Source organism: Sarcophilus harrisii, chromosome 1 (assembly GCF_902635505.1).
Source record: "Sarcophilus harrisii chromosome 1, mSarHar1.11, whole genome shotgun sequence".
Lineage (NCBI taxonomy): Eukaryota > Metazoa > Chordata > Mammalia > Dasyuromorphia > Dasyuridae > Sarcophilus > Sarcophilus harrisii.
Genome location: NC_045426.1, coordinates 344357798 through 344378644, shown reverse-complemented (window position 1 = coordinate 344378644; position 20847 = coordinate 344357798). Strand labels below are relative to the sequence as shown.

Here is a 20847-nt window from a genome sequence, read left to right as displayed (position 1 = left end):
AAAATATGACAGCAGACATTGCAGAAAATGTGATATCTAAAATGTTAGGCTTTATTTTTTTATATAACTAAGAAAAGAGACAAGAATATTTGTCTTAGCTGTTCAGGGGAACATACAGTTCCGGGGAGATACATTTATGACCAGTGGAGACCTCTCTAGAGTGCAGTATGGTCATTTTTAAAATTACAAGAAAGTTGGTCTGGAATTCATTTTGTTGGAGATCAGATCCTGTTTTTTAACAGCCCAAGCTCAGAATGGACTGTAGTTTGCTGACACTTGGATTAGATCATCTAGGGTTCTTTTCATATCATTAAATGAGTCTGTAAAGGGCATTGGACTTGGCTTAATTCTCTTAATAGAAATTTTTTTGGCATTTGAGGACTTGGTATGATGAACCACCACTTGAAGGGCTTTCTTAATAAGATATCTCCCATGCAGCATTCATGTGAGCTCATTGTGAAACTGTTTGAGAGCAAAGGCAATGGAAAAAGCTAACATGTAGTGGATTGACAAAAAAAATCATTAATAAGAAGATGGAGATGGCTAGGGTACTTTCTAGGCTGATGTGGTTTTCTTTGGAGCAGAAACACAGTATTATCTACAGTTTCTCTCCTCCCTCCTCTTTCTTCCCTCCTCTCTTTTCTCTTCTCCCTCTTCCCTTCTCTCTCTTCCCTCTCCCTCCTCCCTTCCCCCTCCTCTCTCTTCCTCTCTCCTCTTCCCCCTCCCCAGGCAATTGTGGTTAAATGACTTGCCCAAGATCACACAGCTAGGACGTGTTAAGTGAATGAGGCCAGATTTGAACTCAGGACCTCCTGACTTCAGGGCTGGTGCTCTATCCACTGTGCCATCTAGCTCTGCCCCTAATTCTCTTAATAGGAATTTTTTTGGCATTCGAGGACTTGGTATGATGAACGCCTTGAAGGGCTTTCTTAATAAGATATCTCCTATGCAACATTCATGTGTCTCATATAATTACTATGGAGATGACTTTGTTCATTGATTTTGTGAATATTTTCATCAAATGAAGTTTAAAATAAAGATATATGCTCACTTTTGGCAGAATTTTTCAAACAGAAGGACATCCAATTTTCAGTTGAAAACTTGGTACTTTGTAATACAAATACTGTAGAAATATAACTACTTTCCCCCAATAAAAACAATGTCTGAATCAGAATTTTGAAAAAAAAATATACAAATAACCCAAAATGTGTTGAAATTAGTTGCAGTTTTAGTTGGATGAAACATAAGTCATTAAAATAATATAGATAAATGAGATTAAATTTCTCTTGGTTCGTTTTCTTTACTCTGCATCTGCCTATGATACAGATGACTTGCTATTTATACTACATTTGAAATATGTAAATTTGAAGTTAATCAGTCTTGTAAAAGGCAAAATATAATACCTATTATATTTCCTAATGCCTTTATGATAGTAGGTGAAATTAATAACCTAGTTTCCAGACCATTCTGCAAGTTTAAATTGAGTTATTAATATCAATTTTAAATTTTTAGCAGCTTTACTTGTCTTAAATTTTTTTATTCTCTAATTTTAAAATAAGTGAAATAATATTCTTTCATGTTGGATAAGTACATAATTGGTTTGAAGGAAAAAAAAATAAAAGCAGCTGCAACTAGTACAAGCAGACAATTGAGGTCATTTAATTAGTAGAAATAGAGAAAAGTAAAAAACCCAAGTCCAGAAAAACACTATCTATAATATCATTTGGATTCACAAGTATAGTTATTGAAGCAATGGAAAGATTATGTTATTTTGTTTCCTTTGTATGAATGCCTTAATTGAAGTTAGCAAGAAATCTAATAAATTGAAACATCTTAAAAGTCTCTATATAGGGGCAGCTAGGTGGCGCAGGGGATAGAGCAACAGCCCTGAAGTCAGGAGGACCTGAGTTCAAATGTGACCTCAGATGCTTAACACTTCCTGGCTGTATGACCCTGGGCAAGTCACTTAACCCCAATTGCCTCAGCAAAAAAAAAAAAGTCTTTGTATACTATAATATTGAATTAATTGCTGTCTTAATTGCTGTCTAGATAAGGGTGGAGGGGGGAAGGGAAGGAAAATAATTTGGATCATACGGTTTTGCAAGGGCAAATGTTGAAAACTATCTTTGCATATATTTTGAAAATAAAAAGTTATAATTTTTTTTAAAGTCTACATATAGAATATATTGGCAGAACCAAAAATTTTTTCCAGAGAATATTAGATATTTTAATAAGCAAAAAATCCATTTTTCAATAGTCTTTTCTTTGATATCAGAAGGGTTTCTTACTTTCTATAAGTTTGGTACTATAAAGTGTTAAAGATCTCATTTGATTATCTCACTAGCATCCTATGTATTTTCTCCCATGTTTACTCAGATACCTACAAAACACTATCTACTTTGCACTGCCTTCATTTTTTCTCTCATTTTTCAAACTATTATTTTATATTTATCAATCAAGTATTAGTGTCAAATACTGTCCTAAGTGCTAGAGATATAAATACAAAGAATGAAACAATCCTTACTTGTATAAAGTTTTACATTTTGATGGGGGAGACATACATATATAAATGTGTACAACATAGATATAAAGATATGCAAAGTAGTTAAATACAAGATAGTTTGAGTGGGAGGGTTCTGAATCTGGCACAGTGAGAATTTAAAACATTTCATGTAGAAGGTGGTGCTGGAGTATTTGAAAAGACTTAACGTCATGATTCAGAGATAAGCAGGGAACAGGGATTAAGTGTAAAAAGCTTCATTTATTCCTTTCAAAATTTCATCCTATGCATATTTCTCCCTTTTGACTAAAGTTTTGGAAAAAGCTATCTCCATTCATTCCCTTTACTAAGTAAATAGTAGAGAATATATTGACAGTGCTTGGGATGGCCAAGACAAAGATGTAGAGACAGGAGGTGGACTGTTGTGTGTCACACAGAGAGAAAGCCAGTTTGGCTGCTTTAAAAGGAAAGAAGGGGAATAATGAATGATGAAACTGGAAGATAGGTTGAGGACTGGTTGTGACTTTTAAATTTAAAAAAGAGACATTGTGTATTATAGAGGGAATAGAGTTAATTAAGGAGTTAATCGTTTAGTCAGATATGCACTCAAGATCTTACCCCACTTTCAACCAAAATGAAAAAGGAAGAAAAACAAAATACATTTCAATGATCCAACCATTCTGGAGAGCAATTTGGAACTCTGCCTAAAAAGTTATAAAACTGTGCGTACCCTTTGATCCAACAGTGTCTCTACTGGGTTTGTATGAGAGAGATCATAAAAGAGAGAAAAGGCCCACATGTGCAAAAATGTGGCAGCCCTTTTTGTAGTGGCCAGGAACTGAAAATTGTGTGGATGCCCATCAGTTGGAGAATGGTTGAATAATTTATGGTATGTGAATGTAATGGAATATTATTATATTCCTGTAAGATTATATGATGAGCAAACTGATTTCAGAAAAATCTGGAAAGACATGAACTGATGCTTAGTGAAGTGAGTAGAATCAGGAAGAATATTGTACATAGTAACAAGATTATGTGATGATTAACTGTGATGGACTTAGTTCTTTTCAATGAGGCGATTCAAATAGACTTGTGAAGGGAAGTGCCATTCACATCCTTAGAGAACTAGGGAAGCCTTTTTTGTTATTTGTTTTTTTTTTTCCCTTTTGATCTAATTTTTCTTGCACAGCATAGCAAATTTGGAAATAGGGAAAAAAATTTGGAACACAAGGTTTTTCAATGAATGTTGAGAACTATCTTTGTGTGTATTTTGAAAAATTAAATACTATTTAAAAAAACTCCCCCCAAAACGTTTCAAACTATCTGTTTAGAAGACCTCTTAAATTCAGTATATCTATAACAAAACTCATTATCTCTTCCGTAAATTCAGGCTTGCACCTTAAGAGACATCCTGGATTCTTCATTATCTCTCAATTCCGAGCTGTTCCCAAGACATGCCAATTTCACCTTTGCAGAATCTCTCAAAATATGTCCTCCTCTCTTCTTTGACACTGCTGCTTACAACTCAAGTATAGACCCTCATCATCTAACAACTTAATTATTACAATAGTCACCGGTGTGTCTGCCAGCCTTAAGTCTTTCTTCTCTATTTGACCACTGATCATGTCATCTGCCTACCACCATTGCCCTTCCCCCATTCCATTTCTATTCAATAAACATCAATGGTTCCCTATTTCCTTCTGGAACAAATACAAAAAATTTTTGTTTGGCATTTATCACCCTTAATAATCTAGTCTTCTATCTTTTCAGTCTTTTTTCACCTAACTTTCCAACAAAGTGCTGGGGATACAAAAAAAAAAGGTAAAAGATCTCCGCTCTCAAAGTTTAAAATCTAATGCAAACAAGTATGCATTTCCATTTCAAGAAAGCTTATATAATAAATGCTACATAAGAACTCCTCTCCCTCTTTATTACTTCCTTGTATGTTTTCTTTTGTTCTCTGCTGTGCACTTTATATTTTTTTTTTTACTCTTTTTCTCCCCCCCCCCCCCCCCCCCCAAAAGACTACAATTAAGGATAGATATATATGTGTATATGTGTCTCTAGAAATACCCATATACATTCATATGCATTTACTACACCACAGCGATATTCTAACCTTATACTAATTATTTTATTTTATTTTAGCGGAGGCAATTGGGGTTAAGTGACTTGCCCAGTGTCACACAGCTAGGAAGGTGTTATGTGTCTGAGGTCAGATTTGAACTGGGGTCCTCCTAACTTCAGAACTAGTACTCTATCCACTGTGCCATTTAGCTGCCCCCTTCATTAGTTATTTTAAATGGTCTAAAACAATATTAATGTGATTGACATGTAGTGTAATTTCCCTATTTTTCTTTTGATTAAATTTGTTTTTGCTTTAATTTTGAGATCATTTTATTCGTGCTTGTTGAATAAATTATCTATTTTCTAGATTGGTGAAATAAATGAGGTACTTTTAATTTAACTGAGTTAACAAACCTGCCCTTTCCCATATTTTTATATTTTTAAGTGGTCCTAGATAAAATGATTTATAAAGACTGATTCTTTGCCTCAGTTCATCCCAACAGTTCTGAGACTTAGAGATTTTCAGAAAGGTCTAAATACTTTTTTAGAAAAGAGTTTTTATTGATGTCTTCTATTTCTTACATTATCATAGCTATTTCAAGTATTCTTCTCTTCCTGGGGAGCCATACCATATAACCATCAGTAATTTTTAGAGAAGGAAAAAAAAAAACAAAAAACAGTACAACTTATTGGAAAAGCCCTAAAATATGTGGAATGTGTTATAACTGTGAATCTTCCATCTCCTACAAAGGGATGGATTGGGAGTATTATCTCATATCTCTTCATTTTAGCCCTCTTTAATCTTTGTAATTTTATTATATTCACTTTTGATTTTTTTGATATGTTGTGATTTACATTATTGAAGTGATTATGTATTTTGTATTTTTGGCTCTGCTTACTTAGCATCACTTCATGTAGATCTTTCCATGCTTCTTTATATTCATCACACACATAATTTGTTACAGCATACTAATTTTCTATTTCTTTCATGTACCTCAATTTATTTAGCCATTTCCCATTTGATGATCATCTGCTTTCCACTTCTTAACTGTCACAAAAAGTGCTGCTATAAATGTTTTGGGGTATATGTTGCTTTTGTTGTTGTTAAATCAGTGACTTATGGAATCTGTAGTTCAAAGTGTTTGGACATTTTAGGCTCTATTTGCATAATTCCAAATTTCTTTTCAGAGTGATTTGTTACATGTTGCAGATCTACCACCAATAAAGTATTGATGTTCCTATTTCTCCATAATCCCTCCAACATTGAGTGGACCCACCAGTGGCTATTGCCATTTGTTGTTATCTTTTGTCTTTTTTTTTTTTTTGGTCAATTTTCAGGGATGATGAGGTGATAAAACCTTAGGGGTTGTTTTGATTTCCATTTCTCTGAGTAATTAGTGATTAAAGTATTTTCTCATGTGATTGTGAATACTTAACAATTCTTTTGAGAACTATTTATATCCTTTGACTATATCTATTGGAGAATGACTATTAGTCATATATTTATTATTTCTTTATCTTGGATACCATATCCTTATCAGAGAAATTTGATGAAAAGCTCTGGTTTCTACTTAGTCAAATCAGACCAGTTTTTTGTCCTTGATGTCAAGGATAGAGTAGATACTGACCAGCAAATCAAATAAGTAAAAAACAAGCACAGGGCATAAAAGTTTCCAGAAAAGTTTAGGAGAGAGTACGGGCAAATGTTGCAATTGAATCTTTTGTATCTCTAGAAATTCCAAAAAATTCAGAGACGCTTTTTGCACTGCTTGAACAAGATAAGTTTCAGATAATAATTGCATTTTAAATAAAACATCATACGTGGAATAATTGAGAACTTATAGTATGTGAGGATTCTCTTTTCTGCTCAAATAGACTAAGCAGATATAACTAAAAATTTTGATGCTTCACTGTAGTTCTTCTGTAGTTCTTTTCTTATGATTTTAATATATTTCCTTAGCTATATGGTGAGGAATATTGTTGATTACAGTTTGGAAAGGACAAATGAAGGACAGCTAGACAGATAATCTGATGTTTTGGTAAACCAAAATTCTTTTACTCATAATTAAGTTGCCAGATTTTTATTGAGCATAATTTGAAATTCCTGGTTGAGTTTTCATTTCATTTTAATATACGTGTGTGTGTGTGTGTGTTTAATATCATACATTTCCCAATATTTCCCTTTTTTCCCCTCAAAGAAGTCTTTTAAAATAATAAAAAGGGGAGGGGGAATAAACCCATTTTGACAAAACTAACATAATATCCATAGTACTTTACTTCTGCAAAGAAGCTTTTTTTGGACTAAGCTTAATCTTTATAATTTTGAAGCATTTCATTTAAATTGTTTTGTTTTTTGTTATCTTTATGTGATTGTAGTCATTTATTTGTATGTTATTTTCTTGGTTCGGCTTACTTTATATATTCATATATGTCTTCTTATGTATTAATATTTACTGTTTCTTGCAACACAATAATTTTCTTTTTTTTTTTTTTAATAGCTTTTTATTTACAAGTTATATGTATGGGTAATTTTACAGCATTGACAATTGCCAAACCTTTTGTTCCAATTTTTCCCCTCCTTTCCCTCACCCCGTCCCTTAGATGGCAGGATAACCAATAGATGTTAAATATATTAAAGTATAAATTAGATACACAATAAGTATACATGACTAAACTGTTATTTTGCTGTACAAAAAGAATCGGACTCTGAAATATTGTACAATTAGCCTGTGAAGGAAATCCAAAATGCAGGCAGGCAAAAATATAGGGTTTGGGAATTCAATGTAATGGTTCCTAATCATCTCCCAGAGTTCTTTCACTGGGCGTAGCTGGTTCATACTGCTCCATTAGAACTGATTTGGTTCATCTCATTGCTGAGGATGGCCAGGTCCATCAGAACTGGTCATCATATAGTATTGCTTGTTGAAGTATATAATGATCTCCTGGCCCTGCTCGTTTCACTCAGCATCAGTTCGTGTAAGTCTCTCCAGGCCTTTCTGAAATCATCCTGCTGATCATTTCTTACTGAACAATAATATTCCATAATATTCATATACCACAATTTATTCAGCCATTCTCCAATTGATGGATATCTAGTCAGTTTCCAGTTTCTGGCCACTACAAACAGGGCTGCCACAAACATTCGTGCACATACAGATCCCTTTCCCTTCTTTATGATCTCTTTGGGATATGTCCAGTAGTAACACTGCTGGATCAAAGGGTATGCACAGTTTGATAACTTTTTGAGCATAGTTCCAAATCGCTCTCCAGAATGGTTGGATGTATTCACAATTCCACCAACAAGGTATTAGAGTGTCCCTGTTTTCCCACATCCCCTCCAACATTCCGCATTATCTTTCCCTGTCATTCTAGCCAGTCTGACAGGCCAACACTATAATTTTCTATACGTTCATTACAATTTGTTTAGCCATTTCCCCAAATAGCATCTACTAAGTTTATAGGGTTTTGCTACTGTAGAAAATATTTTTATAAGTATTTTGGCATACATTTGCCTGTCTTTCTGGCCTAGACTTTCTTAGTGTAATAATTAGCAGTGAAATTTCATCATCAGAAGGTATGTATGTTTCATTGTCTTTATTAGCATAATTCCCATTACTTTCCCAAAAGATTAGACCAATCTGTGGCTCCACTAACAAAACATTAGTGTTTTTATCTTTCCACAGCTCTTGAAGCAACATTGATTATTCCTATCTTTTGTTGTCTTTAGCAATTTGTGGGTGTTAGGCAAAACTCACTTATTTTGATTTTATGATTTTTAGTGATTTACAGTGTTCCTTCATGGTTTGCAATTCTTCTTTAGAGAATTGTTCATTTTCATTTGACTTACTGGGGAATGACTTTTATCTATAGTTGTTCATATGTCTGACATCAGAACCTTATCGGAGATACTTGATATAAAAATTTCCCCTCAGTCTCTTTCCTTTTTCTAATTTTGTTTATTCAAATGTTTTTTAGTTTCATTAGGTTTATTTTATCTTTTGTATTCATATACATTTAATTGACTTAACATGTTACTTGCACAGGATCATTTTATAAGTAAATATTATCTTGGATCTGCATTATGTTTTTCTGAATTAATTTTTTTATAAATAAAATATGATAGCTGTAGGTACATTAATTTGGGGGGAAAAATCATGTAACCAAGTATCATTTAGCTATTCAACTAAGACTTTATAACTTTGAACATAACAAAGAGTCAAAATAGAATTATTTTTATTGGTAAAAGAAAAATGACAAGGCTTATTATCATAAGGTTAGGATGTTGAAAAGGACCTGAATCTAAATGCCTCAGTTTTCTCATCTTTAAAATGAAGGGGTTAAGTTGCATTTTAATGTCATTTCTGTGCTCCTACTTTGAGGTTGTACTACAATTAAGATCACCAAATTTATATCCTAATGACTGTGGTACAGAATATGTTGATGAAGTACAAAATCATTCTACCCTTTCATAGCCTGTCTACTAGTAAACCTAGGGCATCTTATGCAGTGTGTACCTTGCTTTGTCTCTCCTGAGCTTTTGATTATGTAGATTTTCTGGTAAAGGGAGGAGGGACTTTTTTGTACAGCAAGAAAATACCCATGTAGAGAGATCAAAATCACAAATTGGATCTCTTGTCCAGACTAGTTAGCTGCGAAGATAATAGTGATCCCTCTTCACTGTCATGGGTTGCTCATGAGGTTCAGAATGCTGAGGTTCGGAGTTGTGTCCTCAAATGATGAGGTTCAGCTCCCCTTGATTCAGGGAGCCAAATAATGGGGTTTGGCGCAGGGCAGGGAGTTGTGGGAACTCCTTTCTGGTGGCGTAGGTCCTTCATAAATGAATTTATGAACCCTAAAGTTAAACTGGAAAAAGAAGTTTATTATTGGCATTGGGAAGCCAGCCTTTGCTAGAAGACTGAATTCCTTGGTGGCCGGTCCTGATAGAGAAGTAAAGATTCTAGTGGAGGAGTTCTGGCAGAGAGAGAATGACAGAGTTTCTAGCAGAGAAGTCTTGACAGAGAGATGAATATGGTCTTGTTAGGAAAATAGGTGAGAAAGGTAAAGGGAGATAACGCTGAAAGAGAATATCATTTCAGCAGGCAGAGGGTTGCAGCTGTGCCAAGGGGAGAAAGAGGTTCCTTGGCATGGAATGTTAGGTCTTCTGCAAGGAGATGGGTTGAAGGAAACTTGTTTTATAAGCAGTTCTTGGTGGAGGCTGGGAGCAATTTGAGCTGGAATCAGAATAGAAAATCTTGGAATTGAATGAGTGTCTCTGGCCTAATTTCCAATTCAATAGGGAGTGGTCCTGGACTCAACTAGTCCCATCCAGATAATATAATAAAACCACTTTATCTTGATTCCCTGAGGCGGGTCTCTCAGGGGAGAGCTTAGGATTCCCCCCCAAAGTCAGAGCGTTTTAGGGCTCTCCTTGTCAAGAAAGGTCCCCAAAATTATGAGGTTCGGCACAGGGCAGAGAGTGTGGGAACCCCTTCTGGTTGGTGCAGGTCCTTTGTAAAAGAATTTACAAACCCGAAAAGTTAGACTGGCAAAAAGAAGTTTATTGGCACTGAGAAGTTAGCTTTTGCTAGGAGGTCAACTTCCTCAGTGGCAAGATCCTGACAGAAAAGTAAAGGTCTAGCAGAGGAATCCTGGCAGAGAGATAAAAAGGGGTTAACACTGAGAAAAGGGTGTCTTCTCAGTAGGCAGGGAGTCCTCGCAGGCAGCTATGCCAAGGAGAGGTCCCATGGCTTGGCATGGTCCTGCTTTGGGCCTCTGCAAAGACATGAATGAGCAGAAATCTCTTTTATCTTGGCTGGGGACTAGGGGCAGTTTGAGTTGAAATCAGACCGAAATCTTTCAATTGAATAGATTCAACTGAATAGATTTTCAGTTGAATGAGTGTCCCTGGACTAATCTTCAACTCAGTAGAGGGTGTAACAGAATGAAATTACTTATCTTGATTCCCTGGGGCAAGTCTTTTGCAGGGGAGAGCTCCTCAAGAGTTCAAGGAGAATTTCTCAAGTGTTCCCCCCAAAGTCAGAGGACAGCTTCAGGGTTCCCCCCATCAAAAAGGTTGGGAGGGTCACAGACTAGTGTGTTCGAGGTGAATTTCCAGGCAGGCTTGAACCCATCTCCAAGTCAAAGGGCAGTTTATTGTAATTGTAATGCCAGTTGAAGCAGGCAAAATTCCAAATGAATTAAACAAACAAGGAAGAGCAGGGAGACAAATTTATCCACTTCTTTCTGCCACTAATATGCTTATTTTATGTTCCAGAGGTAGAATTGAGGAGTAGTCTCAGGAATTTGATTATCACTGACCAGCAGATTATGTATCTGACACTCAGCTATGTATGTAGGACTATCCTAAGACCAGAAGACTGAGAAGCATTGTTAGAACAATAACACTCTAAGGTCGGGGGCTTTAGGGTTACTGTTGTTTCCTAAATGAAAAGATACCTTTAGTGCTCTATACTCTGTCAGAATTGCGGGTAAACCCATTGGTAGCCATTGCTTTTTAGCTCTTTTGAATGAATTTACAAAGAAGGAAGTTAAATTAGATTGAGGTTCTTAAGAGCAGAGACTACTTCCTGCTCAGTATGCAACCTAGTGACTGGCATATCATAGGTACTTTGTAAATGTTTGTTGAATTTTTTTTTTAATAATAGTCTACTTTTACATTGCACTTAAAAAAATTTTATATACATTATCTTGTGATCATCACAACTCTGAGAGATGGGTACTATGGGTTTTGTTATCTTCATCTTATAGATAGTAAAATTGAGGCCCACTTGTCTTTGTGAAATAACCACCCCATGGTCACATGGCCAGTAAATGCCAGAGATAGAGTTCAAATCCAGGTCTTGTAGACTCTAAATCTAGTTCTCTATCTACTACTTCTTACTATCTCTCTTTTTCCCAAGGTTTGATATTGGAGGTGCTAGCATGATGGTTAAATGGGATCAAGAAATATGTTTGTAGGCAGATCAGATTAGTATTGTGTGAGTTACAAAGTCCAAAAAATAGTAGAGGAAATTTAAACTGCACTGGATCACTGACATAAAATACATCCGGTCTCCTTTGGTTGTTATAGAATTTCTTTTTCCTTTTTCCTTCCTCTCACAATTTCTCTTCTGTAATTTACTCTCTTCTTAAACTTTTGATAAGAAGCCCTGCTTCTTAATTCAAAAGAATGACTACAAGAAGGACCAAGGATTAGGGACTTTATTTAAATAGCTAAGCATTAAGCCTCTGTGGTGTTTTGAAACAAGAATTCCTTAAAGCCATGTATTGTGTGTTTTTATTTTATTTTGAAGGTTTTATATAACATAATACTTAATGTAAATAACAGCTAAAGAATCTCTGATGGAAAAAGATTTAATGCAAAATATCTTTTAAATAATAAACAGCTAAAATGTTCATTTTACATAGCTTTTGCTTGTTCGGAACATAAATATAGCTCTTAGAACCAAAGCAAAAGTACATATTTACCTGTCAGGAAGTTGTGTAGTCCAGCCCCAATTTTTTAGATGAGGAAACTAGGGCCCAAAGGAGTGAAGTCAGTTGCCTGGGACCATATACAACTAGTTAAATGTTTTAAGGCAGGATTTGAGCCCAATTATTTCGTACTTCAGGTCTGGCACTCTATCACCAAGAACAACAACAAAATATATAGAAAAGTTCAAAATATATTAGTTCACTCATCACTGACTTAGGACTTCAGGATCATTCCAAATAAGTTAAGAGTGGTGCTAGCAATATGTATAACTTTAGGAAGTAACATTTTAGAAGGAACTTAGTGTCCTGTCCTGTGAGAATGCTCACTATTCTGCCTGCTATTTTTTTTATGGAGTTTTAAAACATTTTGTTGATGCAAATTTTTTTCTTACGTATTTTTAATAAATTTTGCTTCTATGAAGAAGCTTTATTTTGTGGTGGTAATTTTGAAAATCAATCACTTAGGCTATGCTTACTTGGGTCAATAATTTATAAATGGAGCACTGCATTCTTGGCATGAGCTTTTTTGCTCTTTTTTTTAATGATCAAGATTTGTTTAACATCACATTTGATCAACGTCTGAAAATATAGAGAGATGATCAATTGTTTGGAAGTAAAAAATAGAATGGTATAAATGTAAATACAATTAAATTCTTATGAAGATTTTTTTTTTTCCCCATTGAAGTCATATCTGCAGGATCAAATTGAAGATCTAACATCTCTTTCTTCATTGTGCACTTGTTTTCTTCCCTATTCTGATTCCCAGGTCTCTTTGTTATTTTCCTTCTTATCTCTGTCTTTCTTAAATTTTGTTCTGACTTTCTTTCTCCATAACTTACTTATATTTTAGTCTGCCTCACAATCCATCAATACCATGAATTCAGTTCACCATACCGAAGGCTTCCAAATTTATATATGTATACCCCTAATCTATCTTCTGAATTCTAGTCTCACTCACACATTGCATGCTGGATTTATGCTGGACATACCCACTTAACTGACCTGTAGGCATCTCATAGACAGCATGTACCAAATATCGCATTACTCTGAAAAACCTTACTTCTTCTAAATGGTCCCATTGCTAATGACAATACTACCATCTTTCTAGCTACCATATCAGAGTCATTCTTGACTTTCTCTTTCCCTCAATGTCCATATCTAATCACTTGCCAAGTTGTCTTTATTCTATCTCTACAAATCCTTTCATCCATCCCCTTCACTCTATTCATATAGATTCTCTCTTAAGTCTAAGCACTTAGAATCTTTCATCTGCACTGTTATAATGCTGTCCTACTTTCTTTCTCCCTTCCCAACCCCCTCCCTCATCTTTATTGATTCTCCATTGTCTCAAGGAAAAAATAATAAAATGCTCATTGTGACATTTAATGCCTTTCATTACTTGTAGCCACCCTATATTTCCAATGTTATTTCATAGTCCTTTTCTTCAGATACTCTTCATTTTAGTCACACTGGCTTGCTAGCCTTTTCCAGTACATTGTGTGCCATTTTCTGCTTCCCATGCTTCTATATAATTTCCCCACCATCGCTTTTCACTTCAGCCTAGTGGGATTCCTTGTTTCCTTGAAAGTAGATTGTTTTTGCATCAGCCAATTAATAGCAAGTCTTCACTCCTTCTTGAAATGACTTTGTACACACTTTATCTTTTGTTACCTCAGTGAATCATAAGCTACTTAAGGACAAATTTTATTTTTCTTTATATCTCTGGTACCTGATATTGATACCTTGAATATAGTAGGAGCTTAATGAGCTAAATCATAAATTTTATTTTTTTTTGTTTTTTTTTTTTATTATAGCCTTTTATTTACAACTTATATGCATGGGTAATTTTATAGCATTGACAATTGCCAAACCTTTTGTTCCAATTTTTCCCCTCCTTCCCTCCACCCCCTCCCCCAGATGGCAGGTTGACCAATACATGTTAAATATGTTAAAGTATAAATCAAATACAATACTAGTATACAAAAAGAATTGGACTTTGAAATAGTGTACTATTAGCCTGTGAAGGAAATCAAAAATGCAGGCAGACAAAAATTCTATGTAATGGTTCATAGTCATCTCCCAGAGTTCTTTCGCTCGGTATAGCTGGTTCAATTCATTACTGCTCTATTGGAACTATAAATCATAAATTTTAATATTTTATAAAATGTGAAGTTTATTTTAAAAATATAATGTAGCCTTTTCCATTCAGAATTACTTTATGTGCCCCCTATTTTAAATATAAGTACCCGAGAGCTTCCTGTTTTTAATTTGGAAGGCACCTTATTTGAGGTAAAGAACTGGTTTGAAGTCTTTGAGGGCATATGTCCAGATATAGCTTACTTATTCAGGTTGTAGATATTCTCTTTTGCCTATATTGAAGATACTTATGAGGTACTTTTTTATTTCATTGAAGTTAATCACTTTTTTCAGTGTTAATCTGAGTAAGAAATTTTTCCCTTTAGCTACAGAAGAGAGATTGTACTGTCTTGTACAAAATTGACATGGTAGTGATGTAGTAAAAAACAGTCCTTCTATTGTGTGTTTCATTAACTTTTATTCTTTGAATTCTAATAAATGTAAAGTAAGTGATTTAGTCTGATTAGTTTTCAGATGAATAAAGAGATTATTTAATGTGAAAGTAATTTCTCTTTTAATATTATCTTTTATCAATGATATGTTTGTATTTTATACTAGTCAGATAATTTTACATTGAGCTAAGTGATCAAGTAACTGTTTTATTGATCAAAAATACTCAAAGGTAAAAGAATTTCTTTTTATTTTCCATGATGAAGAAAGTTGAAGAAGAGTTGACTAAGGAATAAATATGTAAATGAAATTAAATTATAATAATACTCTATAAGATTCTTAAGAATTGGATATGATTTTTTTTTTTTTTTTTTTTACAGGTGTCCTTATTTACATCGGACCACTGGGGACACTGAAAGAAAATATCATCTCAGATATTATAAGACTGGTACATGTATTCATGAAACAGATGCTCGTGGCCATTGTGTGAAGAATGGACTCCATTGTGCCTTTGCTCATGGCCCTCTTGATCTTAGACCACCAGTATATGATATAAGGTGAAATAATTTTTTTTCAACTGAGTTGTAATTAAACTTCTCATTTGTATAATTGTTCTATAATGGTTTGCATAGTTGAACCAGCTATAATGTCACTTTTAAAAAATGATCATTTACCTAAATAGTCACATTTTTGAGAGTAATTTTATTTTTTTATAAAATTATTAAGTTCTAATAATGCTGAATTTAACTGCAGGGAACTTACTAAATATACAAGGTTATTAGATATCTCTAAAAGAAGTTAATAATTCAAAATCCATTCTAATATGTAGGAAATAAAATATTTAATAAAGCTTTTGGGAGTCATGTCATATGTGGGATTCCAAGAATGTTGGGGGTTTTCCTTGGCAGGATATTTGCTAATGACTTCACCTTTGTCTTTAGTCGTACTTAGGGTTCTTAAGAGTGATATAACAAAATGAATTTAAATATTTTATTTAGGGAATTTTAAAGAAAAGGAGTCTGAAGATTTAATATTTGTAAACTTACTTGTTGTTTGGTTTTAGGGAACTTCAGGCACAAGAAGCCTTACAAAATGGCCAACTTGGCAGTGGAGACAGCATTCCTGATTTGCAACCTGGAGTCTTAGCTAGCCAGGCAATGATAGAAAAAATCCTTGGGGAAGATCCCAGGTGGCAAGGTAACATTCTATCATTCAGTCTCCTCTCACCTCTTGCTGCATCTGTCTTTGTTTAGGTTTTCTTGAGTATTTAACCATAAAGGTGAATTGAAATTCACTGAGCCATCCTCAAAATAAAGTCTTTCTATAATTTGAAAGTATATATTTGCCCTAATTCACTATTTTTTTTTAGACCATTTAGGGGGTGGGGGGAGTTTCCTAGAATTAGGACATTTTTATACCCTTATTATTGTTGATAATCTTTGTTTTCATCTGTGTGGTACTTTTTGCACTGTACTGTTGTCTCTGTTTAGCAAAATTACTCTTTTATTTTATTTTTATTTTATTACAGAGCATGCTGGAGGCCTTCTTGTTTTGTTTTTTTTTTTATCTCAAGGTATCAGGGTACTGCTTACCTTTATTGTCAGTTTCATCTCTTTTTTGATGTTAACTGAATCTTTATCTTTTATAGTCATACCCTGTTTTCAGTTATGTCTTTTATTCCAGCTCTTAAATATAAGGCCTTTGCAACTTGCTTGTAACTATATATAATTTTGCCATTGCCCTTGGAGTGAGATTTTTTAAAAAAAATTTCAATAGTATAAATTCAATAGTTATTTCAAAAATATTTATTTTTCCAATTACATATAAAGATAGTTTTCAACAATTTTTTTTTTCTGGCAAGGCATTTGGGTTAAGTGACTTGCCCAGTCATACAGCAGGACAACATTCATTTTTGTAAGATTTTGAGTCCCAATTTTTTTCTCCCTCCCTTACCTTCCCTCTCCCCAAGCAATCTGATGTATGTTATGTATGTACAATCATTTTAAACATTTCCATATTAGTCATGTTGTGAAAGAAAAATCAGAACAAAAGGGGAAAACCACAAGGAAAAAAAGCAAACAAAAAAAAGGTGAAAATAGTATGCTTTGATCTTCATTTAGTCTCTGTAGTTGTCTCTCTGAAGTATGTCCTCCATCCCAAGTCTATTGGAATTGTCTTGGATCACTGTATTGCTGAGAAGAACTAAATCATCACAGTCTTGCTGTTACTATATACAGTGTTCTTTTGATTCTGCTCACTTCACTCAGCATCAGTTTATGTTAAATCTTTCTAGGCTTTTTTGAAATCAGGCTGCTCCTCTTTTCTTATGGAAAAATAACATTCCATTACACTAATATTCCATAATTTATTTAGCCATTCCCCAATTGATGGGCATCCATTCAATTTTTAGTTTTTTGCTACCATAAAAAGAACAACTATAAATATTTTTGCACATGTGGGCCCTTCCCTCTTTTATCTCTTTGGAATACAGACCTACTAGTGACACAGCTAGATCAAAGGATATGCACGGTTTTATAATCATTTGGGAATAGTTCCAAATTACTCTCTAGAATTTGCCTCAAGTTTAAAAAAATAAAATAGGAGACAAGGATCTCAGCTGAGAGAGGGAGTCATGACAGTTTGAGGAAGGATGAACAAGTTTGGAAGAACTTGTGTGGTGAGACAATGAGTTCATGAAGGAGGCATGAAAATATTAGTAGTGGCCCAGTTAACATTGTGTTACATAAATTTGTAATGTTTGCAGTTAGTATAGTTTCATGATTTTCTCCAGTTTTGTTCAGTGGCACGTGTATGGGAATGAAGGTGGCAGATTATGGGAGTGATATAAAGACTAAGATTTGGCCATACTCTAAGGGCTTAAAAGTCTTAAGAAAAGAGGACAGTGTGGAGTTAAATTAGTTCACCAAGGATCAAGATGGGGAATAGAAAAGTGTAGTAGTGCATGGGTGATGGCCTGGGGAGAGCACTGAAGGAATTGAAGGTTCCTTTGGGTATGGAGAAACAAGGTTTGGGGTTGTGACATAGAGGTAAGAGTAACAATAGATTCCCATCAGGAAAGGGAATTTCAGAGATCATGAATATGTATGTGGAGCATCTTTGGATAATGACAAGATCAAAAATATGAACATTTTTGTTGTAGGATTGGAGAAGAGCATAGTAAATTAGTAAATTAAGGAACTGTGAGATTGGTACATGTGAAGGATTGTCACTGTATTGAAGTTCCCTAAAATAAGAGCAGGAGGCTGCAAGCTATGCACTGAACTTTTGGAGAAAAGTTTAATTGTTTTAATGCCCCTATTCTATCTAATAGATTGTGATCAGTTAAGGGCTTCATCTCTCCTATTTGCATTGTCCTCCAAAGATATGCTGTAATAGCATCCTTAATGTTCTTGTCTGGTTTTAGCATTCTTTTACTCAAAAACTTTTGAGTGGCTTTTTATTTCCCATAAGATTAAATGCAGATTCTTTAACCTGTTATTTAAGGTCCTCCACAATTTCACTTCAACTTCATTGAAGGAATCTTTTCAGCCTTATTTCGTTTAACTTCTTTTTACGTACTCTACTATTCTAGCTGAACATGATTATTTACTTTCCCCTGCTAAAGATATGGGATTTCTCCCTCTTCGATTATTCTCATGTTACTTTGAACCTTTTTTTTTTTTTTTTGCCTTTTATACAGTTTGCTTTAGATCATACTTCCATTTCTGTACATGTCTTGTCCTTTGCTTCTTTTTTAGAAAGTCAGTTTGCTTTTAGAATAGTGACTGGTCTTGAAGAACTGATTTTGAATCCTGTTCTAGATAATTATTAGCTTTATTCCCCCACTTTAGTCACTTAATCTATTTGAACCTCAGTTTCATCATATGGAAAATTATAATAACACTCTCTCACAGGCTTGTTTTAAGAGTTAAATGAATAAAATATTCATCAGGTACTTTGTAGACCTTCAAGCCTATGAATGAATGAATGAATGAATGAATGAAAAAAAAATTAAGTCCTTACCATATATCAAGCATTGTGTTAAGTCTTGTAGATATAAGTAGACTGAGACACCATATCCAAGAATTTAATCTGATCATGGTTTTAGATTAGGAGACTGTAGAAGAGGGAGTAAAGTGAATTATACCTAGTACTTTACTAAAATTGGGTTCTATATGAAACATTTACTAATAAGGAGAATAGAGGGCCCAAGATAGAAGCAAAGCTGTTGGTGAGAAGAGTGTGGAGAGAGGTAACCAGAGAGGAGAAATGTCAGCTAAGATTATTATTAACACCATCAAAATTGTATTAAATTCTTTTAGAGCTGGGACTGTAGTTTGTTTTTAAATTCCTAGTGCCTAATAATAATAATAATAGCCAATACTTAAGGAGTAGTACTTTATTGGTTGTAAAGTGTTTTGCATCCTACATTCTCATTTGATCTTCACCACCTGACAAAGTAGGTGCTTTTTTTATCCCCATTTAATTTTTTTTAATATTTCATATTTTTATTTTCCCCAGTTAACATGTAAAACAATTTTTTACATTTGTTTTTAAAAGTTTGAGTTCCAGATTCTCTCCCTTCCTCCCTACCCCCCAAATCTCATTAAGAAGGCACCTGTGAATGCAAAACATTTCCATAAAAGTCGTTAGGAAAGAAAACAGAGATTTTCCCCTACCTCAAAAAAAATCTTCAATAAAAATCAAGTTAAAAAAAGAAGCTAGAGTATGCTTCAATCTGTATTCAGATACAATTGGTTCTTTCTCTGGGTATTGTGGTGTTCTTTTTTCAAAACACAGCCAGGTGATAAAAGAGTTCAGATCTTTTGTTGTGTCCTTCAATGTAGCCCAGTTAGCTCAGAGGCCTATCTCTCTGCTTGGTTCCAAGATCTCCCTCCGAATGTCTCCAAATCCAAAGGTTTGTCCTTCCAACTCCAGCCAGCACCAAGGTAGAAGATACGATGAATTTTTCTTGCCTCGAAGATAGGCTTGTGGGCTTTCTTGCAGAGTGCTCCTCTCCGACTCCTGGGAATGCTCCCAAGAAAAACTCTGCCCCAAGCTCTAACAGCTTCCTGTGTGTGTGTGTATGTGTGTATGTGTGTGTGTGTATATATATATATAATCTCCCAAAGGTTAACTCTGCCTTCTGGAGAGAGAGGGATTCTGGGTTATCTCCCAGAGTGCTGCTCTCTGGCCCTAAGGGAGGTGTGAATTCGGATATCTCATACTAAGCCATACTAAGCCCTGAAATCTCCCAAACATGTGAACTCCATTTAGTATTTAGATACTTATGAGCTTTCTAAAGGTGTGAACACAAGCATCGTTTCTATCAGTTGTACTTGGTACCTTGTTTCAAGTTCTGGCCCAAAATATCTTCTTCTAAGATCCAATCAATCGTATTGAACCATGCCAAATTAGATAATTATTGTCTCTATCAACTCTAATGGCTTAACATTTTGTAAAGATTTCAACAGGGTATAGAGAGCATTTTTTATTATAAATCTTCAGAGTATCATTGTACATTGGATCATTGTACTTTTGAAAATAGCAAAATCATTCAGCTTTTCTCCCCATTTTACAGATGAAGACAAGAGGATAAGAGAAGTTAAGTAACTTGTCCACAAGATCACACAAGTGATGATTTCTGAGTTAGGATCTAATTCAGATCATCTTGAATTTTTTATCTACTTCTACTTCTTAAGTTCAACCTCCCATCCACGGTACTACCCACCTGCCCAACACATCAAATATGTTTTAATTGAATTAACATGAGTTTTTCATATTTAAAATAGCCTCAAATAACAAATCTTCCACCAGAAGGTGGAGCAGGTAGTACTTTGTCATCGTTTAGGAATTATAGCGGAATTTTGAAGATCAATTCCAATAGAATATAAACTTTGGCAGTTCCTGTCAAGTAAGAAAAGCTTTAAGGTCAGGCCCTCTTCACAGATTTAATGTCTTTTAGTTGTTGACTAGCTTTGCTAAATGTGGAGAGGATTGTCAGAAATAATTTGGTTTCCAGGTGATACATTTTCTCAGGAATGGTAGCTTATAATGGTAATTTCTTGAGGTCCAAAGTGGTCATCTTTGGTAGAGGTGTAATACCCATCCTGATGGAATCATGGCATAACCTGAATATCATATAATTTTAAAAAATGGAATAATTTTTCCACATTTTCATTTTATTTGTGTCACTCCAGTTTTCATTATTTCTCTTATAAAGCACTGTGCTGTAACAAAAAGAATATGGGGATTGAAAT

At 34.4% G+C, this 20847-nt stretch overlaps 1 protein-coding gene across 9 annotated transcripts in view; it reads left to right on the top strand.

Moving 5' to 3' along the window:
• UNKL (unk like zinc finger) overlaps positions 1 to 20847 on the top strand; it is a 135547-nt gene that overhangs the window by 29717 nt on the left and 84983 nt on the right. For 8 of the 9 annotated variants that reach the window (XR_004230826.1, XM_031945762.1, XM_031945765.1 and 5 more), the window contains 2 exons: positions 14968 to 15144; positions 15651 to 15784. Coding sequence is in view for 7 of the 9 variants with exons in the window: in XM_031945762.1 (XP_031801622.1) it covers positions 14968 to 15144; positions 15651 to 15784 (311 nt within the window). In the remaining 2 variants the exon portion in view is untranslated. Of the gene's footprint in view, positions 1 to 14967; positions 15145 to 15650; positions 15785 to 20847 lie in introns of those variants that run through there. The other variant, XM_031945766.1, reaches the window with a different exon arrangement.